The sequence below is a fragment of the Micropterus dolomieu genome, linkage group LG07, assembly GCF_021292245.1.
Source record: "Micropterus dolomieu isolate WLL.071019.BEF.003 ecotype Adirondacks linkage group LG07, ASM2129224v1, whole genome shotgun sequence".
NCBI lineage: Eukaryota > Metazoa > Chordata > Actinopteri > Centrarchiformes > Centrarchidae > Micropterus > Micropterus dolomieu.
This window is the reverse complement of record NC_060156.1, coordinates 7,558,205-7,570,222: the sequence shown is the minus strand read 5'-3', so window position 1 is coordinate 7,570,222 and position 12,018 is coordinate 7,558,205. Positions and strand designations below refer to the sequence as shown.

At 40.6% G+C, this 12,018-nt stretch overlaps 3 protein-coding genes across 8 annotated transcripts in view; 1 reads left to right on the top strand and 2 right to left on the bottom strand.

The window, feature by feature from the left end:
• pnkd (PNKD metallo-beta-lactamase domain containing) overlaps positions 1-4,113 on the bottom strand; it is a 7,264-nt gene extending 3,151 nt beyond the window's left edge. The window contains exons 1-8 of one of the 4 annotated variants that reach the window (XM_046055074.1): positions 3,952-4,113; positions 3,346-3,461; positions 2,908-3,020; positions 2,398-2,456; positions 1,950-2,042; positions 1,539-1,702; positions 1,145-1,231; positions 833-948 (exon numbers count right to left, since the gene is read on the bottom strand). In XM_046055074.1, the coding sequence (XP_045911030.1) occupies positions 833-948; positions 1,145-1,231; positions 1,539-1,702; positions 1,950-2,042; positions 2,398-2,456; positions 2,908-3,020; positions 3,346-3,461; positions 3,952-4,112 (909 nt within the window). In that variant the 5' untranslated portion in view covers position 4,113. Of the gene's footprint in view, positions 1-832; positions 949-1,144; positions 1,232-1,538; positions 1,703-1,949; positions 2,043-2,397; positions 2,457-2,907; positions 3,021-3,345; positions 3,462-3,654; positions 3,868-3,951 lie in introns of those variants that run through there. The other 3 variants (XM_046055075.1, XM_046055076.1, XM_046055077.1) reach the window with 3 other exon arrangements.
• Positions 3,965-11,385, top strand: LOC123974399 (protein lifeguard 3-like). 3 transcript variants are annotated; one of them, XM_046055078.1, is made up of 13 exons: positions 3,965-4,286; positions 5,106-5,278; positions 5,623-5,912; positions 6,025-6,092; positions 6,257-6,321; positions 6,437-6,490; positions 6,644-6,694; positions 6,826-6,865; positions 7,077-7,114; positions 7,243-7,330; positions 7,700-7,795; positions 7,930-7,983; positions 10,135-11,385. In XM_046055078.1, exons 3-13 carry the CDS (start codon positions 5,639-5,641, stop codon positions 10,282-10,284), a joined length of 978 nt encoding a protein of 325 aa, XP_045911034.1. In that variant the 5' UTR covers positions 3,965-4,286; positions 5,106-5,278; positions 5,623-5,638; the 3' UTR covers positions 10,285-11,385. The 3 variants fall into 3 exon arrangements, with proteins under 3 accessions (XP_045911034.1, XP_045911036.1, XP_045911037.1); XM_046055080.1 differs by having other exon boundaries at positions 5,597-5,912; XM_046055081.1 differs by lacking the exon at positions 3,965-4,286 and having other exon boundaries at positions 5,005-5,278.
• Positions 10,793-12,018, bottom strand: part of dars1 (aspartyl-tRNA synthetase 1) — a 36,893-nt gene continuing 35,667 nt past the window's right edge. The window contains exons 16-18 of the mRNA XM_046055071.1: positions 11,799-11,910; positions 11,553-11,624; positions 10,793-11,395 (exon numbers count right to left, since the gene is read on the bottom strand). Of these exons, the coding sequence (XP_045911027.1) occupies positions 11,304-11,395; positions 11,553-11,624; positions 11,799-11,910 (276 nt within the window). The 3' untranslated portion in view covers positions 10,793-11,303. The remainder of the gene's footprint in view (positions 11,396-11,552; positions 11,625-11,798; positions 11,911-12,018) is intronic.

Sequence of the window (12,018 nt, the reverse complement as noted above, 5' to 3'; positions counted from 1 at the left end):
CCGCCAAAGCAACAAAAGAGTGGCTGAAGAAGAAGCACATCAAGGTTCTGGAGTGGCCTAGCCAGTCTCCAGACCTGAATCCAATTGAAAATCTTTGGAGGGAGCTTAAAATTAGAGTTGCCAGGCGACAACCTCGGAACCTGAATGATTTGGAGGCTGTCTGCAGGGAGGAGTGGGCCAACATCCCTGCCGAAATGTGCACAAACCTTGTCACCAACTATAAAAACCGTTTGACATCTGTGTTGGCCAATAATGGCTTTTCTACAAAATATTAACATGCTGTTTGTCCAGGGGGTCATATACTTGTTTTTCCTTATCAGATGGTTATCAATTTTTATAAATTCATATGATGTGATTTTCTGGAATTTTCTTTGGGATTCTGTCTTTCACTGTTAGAATGTACATATGATTAAAATTATAGATCGTTGCATTCTTTGTAAGTGGGCAAACCTGCAAAATCAGCAAGGGGTCAAATACTTATTTCCCCCACTGTACATAGTCAATGAGTTTTGAAGTTCAGTGGGAGGTACAAGAGTGTTATAGTGCCTGTAGTGACAAGCTGTGTAGATGGCAGATAAGAAATAATCTAAATTCTGGAGGGGCACTTCACTCAACAGAGAACCTTTGCGCTGCTGCAGACTATATCATAGATGAGACCGAACTGTGAGAGGCTGGAAAAGGAGGGAGTGAGCGGAGAGTGAGCGCCGGGGCACTGACAACACGTACGCTGTAGGCCAGGTGATAAGCCCTTGCTCCCAGGTGCTGGACAACATGAATACTTTCTGGGATGGCGTGCTAGAGCGGCATAACAATGGCCATATATTATTCTCACCGTGCACAGCTTCTGGCCTCGCTGGTGCAGCACCCACTGATATTTGTTTTCCCTGGCAGCGTTGCGTGGCTCAACCTCAGCAGCAAACAGCAGGTTGTCCTCTGCATACTCATGACCTGAGGGATACCCAGTGGACACAGAAACAAAAGTCATGCTCAAACCAAACTAAAGCACACTTAAAAGCTTACACTTTATGTAAGTCCCCCCATACAACCCATAATAAGACTGTAAACAAATGCATTTGTTGGCCACCACATCCACATCACACAAACACTGCCACAGAGTCACTGACAACTGTGAAGATTTTCGTACCTGGCCATAATAAAGTATCATCACTCAAGGAGGCGACTGTATCCAGAGATGACAGCATTGTTGTGGCACTGCCTTCAAACATCCTCCCTGAAACCACCACCACCAACAACAACAACAGGTTTCACAGGGTATCTGCAAATTTTAGAGGGTATCGGCTCGACATTTAGATGTCCAGACTTCACAATTTACACCTTTTCATTGCTACCTTAAATTTTTTAATTGGTCAACTGCAGTCTTTCAGTGGCCCATTAGGGAGTACAAAGACCTGCATTATGTGTAGAATGATTCCACATCAGAGGTCTCTGTTGCTCTGTATTCTTTTCTTCTTTCTATTCCTTAGTGTGTTCTGGTTCTATCTGATTATTTCTGTGGATCCCGTTCTCTTGCAACTCACCACATCCTGAGAGGAACACCAGGTCACCAGAGAAGAGGCTGGAAGGGGCGCCAACCCCCCGGCCATCTAAGAGGTAGATCATGTGGCCCACTGTGTGTCCAGGAGTGAAGAGGGCCTTAAAATGCATATGGCCAACTGTTACCGAGTCCTTGTGTGAGAGAGGGCTGAGAAGACAAACGAAGATAAATATAAAATGTATTTCATCATCATTTTAGAAAATACACTGAATTCCATTAGTCTGGATGTCGTCTAGCTTAAGACGACCCCCTCGCCCCCCATGTTTATCATACCATGATAATTTACTGTGAAGTCAGCTGCTACGAGTGCTGACAGAGGAAGGAAGACAGGACAAGAGTACAGTCACACGGATTCTGTGGGAAGCAGTGCTATACTGTGCGAGCAGGGACTTACTGCGTGAGGCCAGGAATGTTGTCAGCTGCATTTCCATAAACTCTGCATGAACTGTGAAGCCTTTTCAACCCTTTGTTTCCCCCACTGTGATCCCTGTAAATAGAACAGAAAGCAGAGGCTTGGACACAACAGAAAACTGTGTATTTGTTTTGTTTTTAATCTACACTAAGCATTTTCAACCAACTACTAGTATAACTATGATTTTTAAGTGTATTTCACATTAGTGTATGAGCTTCCTTAAGATTAGATATTAAACACGTTATATGAACACCAGCAATAATGTGCATGAGAAAACAGTGTTCACTTGACACAGTGTTCAGTTTTTTGTTATCTTTTGTCACACTTGGTATGTTCAGTCCCATTTCCTCATGTTTTATAGCCTATATAAAATCTTAAACATAAACCACACATTAAAATAATATGTATGGATTAAAACTATAAAACTCACCAATGCTTGTGTGTACAGAGAATTGCTTCTAACGTCACTCCTTCTTCCTCGAGGACTGCCTGAAAAATTACAAGTGCTGTTTAAACCTTAAATCACCATATAAAACAACACTTCAGCAGCCTTTTACTCAAAAGCCCTTTGAGCTGCAAAACATTTCAGATTCTTGACACAGTATGGCATTAGTAATTGGACTTGTGATGCTGCTGAGCTAAAGCTGTTTACAATCAATAGCTGCAGTGAAATACATTTGCTTGTAAGGCTGCAGTAACAATCAAACACCAGAGGAGTCAATTTACAATACCTGACTAAGTAAGAGAAAGGCACAATTGTCACACAGCCACTTTGGATTTGTGGGCTTGATGAAAGTGGCTTGCTGTCAAGAATTATGTCACTAGAATTACTAATAGCTATCTCTTCTTGTGACAGAAAAAGCTAATTGCACAGTAATTCTGTCATCATCTGCATGAAAAGCCCCTGAAAAGATCTTTTACTGACAGAAGAGGCATTCACCTGAACTGTTTGAGGGTCTGCAGGGTCTACAGCAACTGCAACACTGGAAGCCGTGTCAATTACAAGATAGCTGTAGTTGTCAGACAGTACCGAGATGGGAATTATTTTGATACCTGTGGGCAGACAGATAATTACAAATTAAGTACAATATTAAACATTTTCATTTAATATGGTAGAAGCAGGCATGTAGTACTAAAATATATACATACTGTATATTGTGCATAGTGTGTCTTGAAATGATAGCACCTCTGCCCTGACGGTAATGACACCTCTATATCCTGTACAACATGTGGCACTGTGCATTATGTTATGACCCAATCAACGGGGCTTTCTGTTTTTGTGGATGGCACTCAGCCAGGATCTCCCCACAATAACCGTGGAACATATGAGCGACACTGTATGAATGTAGTGAACTGTAAAATGTAGACTGCTGCATACCATTGAACTCCATGGGATGAGCTGTGGAATGTCCAGCTGGGTAATGTTCTCGGGCTTTCCTCATTTGCCTCTTGTAGTACATGTAGCCCAATCTGGTCCTGGTGTAGAGTGTGTACCTGGGAAACATTTCAGAAGGTTAGGAAAACAGTGTGCCTGGTGGCAGGGGTTGATACTGCTACACCATGTAGTTACATCTTTCAAAAGACAAGGTGGATGGTCACGCCTAGTAGGCGTATATGAGTCGTATCTGCAATTTTAGGGTGGCCGAATTAATTTACTAGCGTTAACTAGCTACATAACGTCACATACTAACGTTACGTCTCCTCCAACAACGTCTCCTCTTACAACAAATTGCCAAACTGGTCATCTGTGGCGCGTAGGCATGCCGAATAAAACAGTGGCTATTAACAGTTTAGCAAAGGCTTTATACTGAAATTTCAATGGTAGAATTTAAGTCTACTAGCAAAGCATCTTAAAATTGGATCATATTTGAATAGAGTTTGGTTGGACGGCCTCGTCCCATCAAACTAGATGTTGCTAAGCTACGCCAACGAGAATCACGATAACAAAATCTTGTTTTCTTAAGGAAGGTTATACAACACTTACGCGATTCGGAACAACGGCTTCTCCGTGCGGGCCATTATTTTGGTCAACACTTTCCTCCAAAACACTTGTCCTGTGCGTCTGTAGCGAACACATATGCAGAATATACAGAAGAAGGATACGGTGGCAACCAGCGTTATCATCCAGTCAGGAAGAAGCGCCATAGCCTCTGTGCGGAACGTAATGACGTCTTAAGGGACACGCCTACCACGGAAGAGAAGTGAAAGTTTTTTATTATTGCAGAATACAAATTTAACAAACAGTAACTTCAAAGAAAAGGAGAGTTTAGGACTGAGCAAACACAATCACGATTGTGAGGAGGAGAGAAGTCGTAAAATGTTTGTATCAGAAGTGGCGTTAATTGTGAAACATTTAAAATGTGTTGTGTGTTTTTCTCATATCATCATATCCCAGTCCACTGTGATTGTGCTTCATGATACGTGTGGGGAAAAATAAAGTCATTAACATAACCTAACGTTGTTTTTATTTCGTCCCAGAAACATTTTTTGACGTTGTGTCAAGAAAATTGCTTTTCTATGATTGAAAGTATAACTTAGGTTTACACATTATTTTTAGGTTAAACGTATTTCCATTAAACGTTAATTTAAGAAATGAACACATTCATTGAGGTATTAAGGTAATTTATTTAGGCTATCATTGTACAACACAAGGTTGTATAACGAAAGGAAAGTAGGCCAATGTAGTCATGCTACACACGGAAATTAACATGTAGCCTAATTAAATGCAGGCCTATATTAAAATATTGTAACAAATAAAATACAATAAAACTTCTATACACATGGGACGGTGCCATAGCTATAAATTCGTTCCACCTTGATTAATTAATTGCCTAGCTATGGCGTCAATATGGAATCGAGCCAGGTTTCAGTCGACTTCTAAATAATTTAGCGACACCTAACGTTCCTTGTGGGACATTCATTGACAGCTCCTCAAAATGAGACAAAATACAGTAGCTTTTATAGTAGGCCTTTTTAATTAAATGTTGGTCAACTTAGAAGAAAAATATTTTATGCTTGTGGAAACATATTTTATCAGGACAACTGCTTAAAAAAGCAACTCAACGTTGGGAGTAACATCCATAAATGTTTGCAGGACACAGATACACCCAACATTCTGTTTATTATTATTTTGAATAGGATCACGAGCAACCAGAGTCTCCATGCTTTCTGAGACACATCAGTACCAGTGTGAGTTTCAGTGAACATATCCTATTACAAAGATGACATCCTCCCGTGGTGCAAGTCTGCAAACCTCCCTGGAGAGAAGGACTGAAGGGCACAGTGTTCCCATCTTAAACTAAAGCCACAAGGTAATTAACATTTCTTTCTTTCTTTCTTTGTCTAGGTTAATTTTGTTATGTTGAAAGTCAGGTTAGGCTATCATTTTTGTCATTGTTCTCTTGTTTTACAAGTTTGTTACAAGTAGCCTACACAGACATAGCTCAGCAGACAATAACAGAACTTTGGATCGTTGCTTTGTGACAAGGTGGTTTTAATTGTGTTGTATTTTTTATTTTTTTGTAGATTTTATTTAGTAATTGTATATAATAATGAATTGAATAATTCTTAATAACATACTGACCAAACTAAGCAGTTAGAGGGTGGGGATATTTTTTTTACACTTGTAGCTGATCAACAAGGTGCTCTATTCAAGGTGGTCTGCCAAGATCATGACGTCTAAACTTGATAATCCTCCACCCTATGAGGACGCACTGCACCATCCTAAGAATGGAAACTACCCATACCAGCCACAGAATGGCACCCCTCTTCCACCACCTCCATCTTACAGTCCCGGACCTGGCATGTGCCCTGGCCCGCCTGGCTACTGGGGCCAGGAGGGTGTCTACCCGCAGGCCGGGATGTGGGCAGCCCCTGGCTTCTCTCCATCCGGGGTGCCCACCACAATACCAACTCTGTCTGCTGGAGTGCTCACATCCGACCAAGGTTCTGAGGAAATTAAACAGGACTTTAGTTAATCACATCCTGCATTATATTTAGATTAGCCCCAGAGTGTAATAAGTATAAATTACCACTTCACTATTCCCCAATTCTGCAGGAGACATGGATGATTTTCTGAGAACCCAGTGGGAGAGCACATCTATTCGGCATGCCTTCATTAGGAAGGTAAGAATTTTCACCATCGATCACATCACACAGACTTTTACTGTGTGTTTCTTGTTGTTCAGAGTGCCAATGACAATCCTGACTAATGACCTATCTCATCTACAGCCACTGAAATGTTTTCTTGTGTGCTCAACAGAACTGCTTGGTTTTGTGTTTGTGGGCAGGTTTACTTAATTTTAACAGCACAGCTTGCCGTCACCTTTTCAGTTGTTGCTGTCTTTACATTTGTGTAAGTGTCCCCTGTTCATCCCAATCTAATATTCCATCTCACTGCTTACTATATCTATGTGGAGGGTGAGGAACACTCTACTTCTGAATGATCCCTTATGCCTGTGCTTTCATAGAGACCCAGTGAGGCTGTTTGTCATCAGATACCCTGGCATCTACTGGGCATCGTTGTGAGTGACACTCTAGGAACAAAACAAAAACATGCTTTCAGTGCAGTTAAATAAAAACATAAATAGAATGTGCAACTATCTAATACCATCACTGCTATTATAATCATGCCATGCTGTTATATATAGTAACAACAGTGATTCATGTCTCCATAGTGTGGTTTATATTATAGTTTACTGCATTCTCATCTGCTGCAAAGAGCCGAGGTAAGCAATGCCTGTCTGAAGAAGTTAAAAAATAGCATACTGCTAATGTGCTTTTTAAAAAAATATTCATAACCAGTAATGAAACATCTGTTTGTATAGATTTTAAAATGTTCATTGCAATTTGTGTTTAGGAGGCGTTTCCCATGGAATCTGGTGCTGCTGGGAATATTTGTAAGTATTGTTTGTTAGTTGCAGGTGAGAAGCCAATGTTGGTTATGGTCCAGCAGATACATATGGCATAAGTGAGAACATATTGTGAATAGTGAAATAATATCTTGAGTTGAAGACTGTAAAAGTAAAACAAAACAAAGAAAAATAAACAGAAAAGGTTTAATCCCCCTGTGTTGTTCATGGCACATTGTTCTCATGTTTAATCCTGCAGACTCTTGCCTTGTCTTTCATGGCCGGAACAATTTCGAGGTTAGTGTTTGCCTCCAGCTCGGGCAATACACCACAACACACAAACACATTACATTTTGATAATGGTGTGTTAAATCCTGTGATGTTTAATGTGTTTTTGTTTTAATCACTATGCATATCTTTCGCAGCTATTATGAAACAAAAGCGGTGTTTCTCGCCATGGGAATAACAGCAGTAGTTTGTGTAGCTGTCACAATCTTCTGCTTCCAAACCAAGGTAGATGGAGATGTAAACTGTGTCTCTCTGTAGCTCGGTAGCCTGTGGCTTGTCAGAGGATGTCTTTGTTGTCAGTGTAAAAGAATGCCTTTGTCTCGCATTACAATGGGGCACTGAGTTCCTTTAAATATTTATAACGTTTTGCAATAAGATGTGAATCCAACTTCTCTGTCTGATGCAACTTAAGATGAATAAGCTACATTTTTTTTGGCTGAAACATGACACATCCAACCCATATTTATATATATATATATATATATATTATTTTTTACCCTCTTCTGATTCTCTTTCAAATTGATTTCTCTTTCATGTGGCTTGAAGTGTATGAACTTCACTTTCATCCTGTTAATGACTTGTTTCTCATCACAGGTGGACTTCACCTCCTGCGGGGGACTTCTCTCTATTTCTGCCGTTTTGCTTATGATCATTGGGATTGTTACAGCTGTCGTCCTCTCCTTCCAATACGTGAGGGCTCTTTGGTCAAGTTCTTTAATGCATTCTCTTTACTCTTGTTTCTCAGTGTGAGGAGTAGCAGCTCAGTAGGGTGCATCTGTGTGGCTGATTTCACATTCAGAGGCCTTTCTTATGTCACTCAACAGGTCCCTTGGCTGCATATGCTCTACGCTGCAATTGGAGCCATTGTTTACACTCTGGTGAGTCTGCGCTCACAAATTTAAGGAGAGCATTTCATCCTGGTATTGCAAGGTTATTGCTGAATAACAAGATGCATAATGGTCATACACAATTGCTCCCTAGACCTAACACCAAGCTGGGAATTTGCTATTTCTAGAGCCCCAGACCCATCAGGTGTGTCTTGATGTTGGTGCAAGAGGAAAGGCCATGAGATCAGAAAAATGAAAACCCTATTATATGACCATGAATGTGCTCAGGAAATGTTATAGCAATCTGCCTATCAATTTATGCAGTATAATCTTTTGTAAATTGATATTTTAGTCTGACAGTGATACATGGATGGAAAGACCATACCCAAAATTGAAAGTGTTGAATGAGATTGAGTCAGGTAATTTCATGACAATTTTCCCATTCATTTTCTTTCTTTCTTTTTTATTCTTTAGTGATCTCATGACTTTTCCATTAAGGGACACCAACAGTTTTCAGTCAAATTTAAAATTCTCTCAACATCCAACAGAGGAATTGGCACAACTAATCATTGTTGTTGTTTTTGCACCCATTCATCATGAGCTGAACTCAAAGATCTAAGACTTTCTCTATTTACAAAAAAGGCCTATTTCTCTCAAATATTGTTCACAAATCTGTGTTAGTGAGCACTTCTCCTTTGCCGAGATAATACATCCACCTCACAGGTGTGGCATATCAAGATGCTGATCAGACAGCATTGGTATAGCAGAGGTGTGCCTTAGGCTGGCCACAATAAAAGGCCACTCAAGAATGTATCTGGTGTGACCAACATTTGTCTGACGCAGTGCAACACATCTCCTTCGCATAGAGTTGATCAGGTTGTTGATTGTGGCCTGTGGAATGTTGGTCAACTCCTATTCAATGTGCGAAGTTGCAATCAGGTCGATACCCGGAGGAGTACGACGAGCATGCAGATGAGCTTCCCTGAGATGGTTCCTGACAGTTTATTGTGCAGAAATTCTTTGGTTATGCAAACCGATTGTTGCAGCAGCTGTCCGGGTGGCTGGTCTCAGACGATCTTGGAGGTGAAGATGCTGGACGTGGAGGTCCTGGGCTGGTGTGGTTACACGTGGTCTGCGGTTGTGAGGCCGGTTGGATGTACTGCCAAATTCTCTGAAACGCTTTTGAAGATGGTTTATGGTAGAGACGTGAACATTCAATTCACGGGCAACAGCTTTGGTGGGCATTCCTGCAGCCATCATGCCAATTGCACGCTCCCTCAAAACTTGTGATATCTGTGGCTTTGCGCCGTATGTTGGAACTTTACATTTTCGAATGGCCTTTTATTGTGGCCAGCCTAAGGCACAAATGTGCAATACCCATGCTGTCTGATCAGCATCTTGATATGAGGTGGATGGATTATCTCGGCAAAGGACAAGCGCTCACTAACACAGATTGACAGATTTGTGAACAATATTTGAGAGAAATAGGCCTTTTGTGTACATAGAGAAAGTCTTAGATCTTTGAATACAGCTCATGATGAATGAATGGGGGCAAAAACAAAAGTGTTGCTTTCATAATTATGTTGTGTATAAAGCAAAATCACAATTCTCCTGTTTATACATGTTTCTGTTTTACACTTGCTATGGCAATATAAACATCTTTTTTCCCATGGCAATAGCGCTCATTTGAATTGAATTAAACAGACATTCAAGGTTCCCAGGAGGTGTTTCTTAATGTCCTTGTTGGTCCCTTGACTATTACTTTTAGCCTCACCAAGAGGTGCACATTTGTGGTGGTTCTGAGTGAAATGTCTTAACAGCTTTTGCCATGAAATTTCGACACATCTATGTCCCGCTCTGGATGATTTGTAATAACTCTGGTGATTCTGACTTTAAATCTAGCGCCATCATCACAGTCAAATTTTAATTTATCCAGTTCTTTGGTTTATGACCAAATACCTTTAAAACTAATGACAATCCCATCAGACTCTGTTCTTTGTGCTTCCCATCAGACCTGTACTTTGTGTGTAGCACTAATTAGTAAATATTAATATGCCAGCATGGGAAATATAATAAACTGCAAATACAGACTCACAGAGGTTTGCATCTCCATACTGCACTCACAACAGAAGCAGACAGACCCATGTTCCTTTTTTTTTTTTTAAACTGAACCGTGTCCTGTCTTCTCTTTCCCTGCGTTAGTTTTTAGTATACAATACCCAGCTTCTTATTGGAAATCGAGAGTTGGCCATCAGCCCAGAGGAGTACATCTACGGAGCGCTCTCTCTCTACATTGACATCGTTCACATCTTCCTCTTCATCCTTCAAGTCAGTGGAGCTGCTACTGAATAAGCCCATGGTTAGAGCACAGCTTGCTGTCTACCAGGATGTTGTGTTTTAAACATAATGCTACATGTACACAAGTGTGTCACTTAGGAAGTTGCATTACCAGTTATCAATGGTGAAATTCCTATCTATTAATGTAAGTATATACAAGTTTATTTTTTTATATCAGTAACACTTGAGTAGGCCTACTTATTGATCGATCTACTCTTGCACTGTATGTAGCACGGCAGTGAATTACGTCTTTCACTTACCCAGCTGGGAATGAGGGGAGAAAATGAAGCCTTGCCTTCTGTATGGTTGTCATTTAATATTTTGTCTTGCTTTTGTGTTTCAACAAGTCGTGTTTTAATAGATCACAAGTGCTTCATATGCAGCCATGGGAGAGAACATCGACACTATACTGGAAGGGATATAAAATGCGCATGCTTAAACAACATATTAGTCTGTGAAGTATTACTTGTATCAGTAGTCATCATTATTGAATTCAGAAGCAGTACACACACACACACACACGTTTTTGTTTTAGACGTTTTTTTATTATTTATTATTTGTGTTTTGTCCTCTAATTACATACAAAACACCTGTAGTTACAAGCATACTGCTGGAGACCACAATCATTAGTCCTTAGTCTGTGCTGGTCGTAAGAGGGACTCAGATCTGTATTAAAGTAGTTTTTTAACATCTCTGTAGAAAAGTACAAGGACAAACACCGACTCCTTGATTAAAAATGGATTAACTATGTGCAGCTTTATGACAACTTCCTTAAATCATTGGCCAACTCCTCTCTCTCTATTATGTAACTGCTATTTGATGTTGTAAGACAACTTTGTACCCCAATCAATAAAGTATACTATACTGTTGCAACTGCTTCAATGGTTAGTCATAGTGGCACGTTAGAGTCATAGAGTGGCACTAGCTCCTATACCCTCTCCCTTTCTGGATTGTGGATTAGTATTGCTTCCCAGCACCAGGATATGTGTCTGTTATTCCAGTGATGACTTGGTTTTGTCCGTATGGTTGAAGGTTCAAGGCGTCAGGCGCTTAGGGTCACGTGGGAACATGGAGGTCTGACGCACATTGTGGAGACCCAGGTACAGCATGCAGACTCTCTCCAAGCCTGGGAGAGACGACAGCTCAGTCACTCATCAAATGTTTATTTATGCCATTAAACACCTATGAGACACCTGGATATTCAGATTCATAAAACAGGTCATCTGTGTTTACAAAAACAGAAAAATGCTTCTGTGGGTTCCCTTAAAAAAGATATTCCTTACCAATGCCTCCACCTCCATGTGGTGGAGCTCCGTACCGGAAGGAGTCGATGTATGCCTTGATCTTCTCCAGATCTGTAGAATCATAAAAAAATAAAGAGCTTCAGTTGTGAAAATGACTAACATTTTGCTTGCTTTCACCAACATTTACAAAACAAATTAAAAATCTATCCAAAAAAATTCCTGGTGTTGTAATTCAAACTGGTTGCCAATAGAGGGAGACAGAGGTGTGATGTAAACCACTCTTACCAATCTGGTGATGGATGGCCCTTTCAGTGAGCAGCTGAGCGTCGTGGACTCTCTGAGCTCCAGACAGGATCTCCTCTCCCCTCATGAACATGTCATATGAGTTGGAGTATTTCTGAACAAAAACAAAAGCAAACCAAGGACGTCAAGAATCACTTAAGGAAAGGAGGGGAACGGGCCCAGACATACAAAAACATAAAGACTTGGAAAGTTCAAAGAAGGA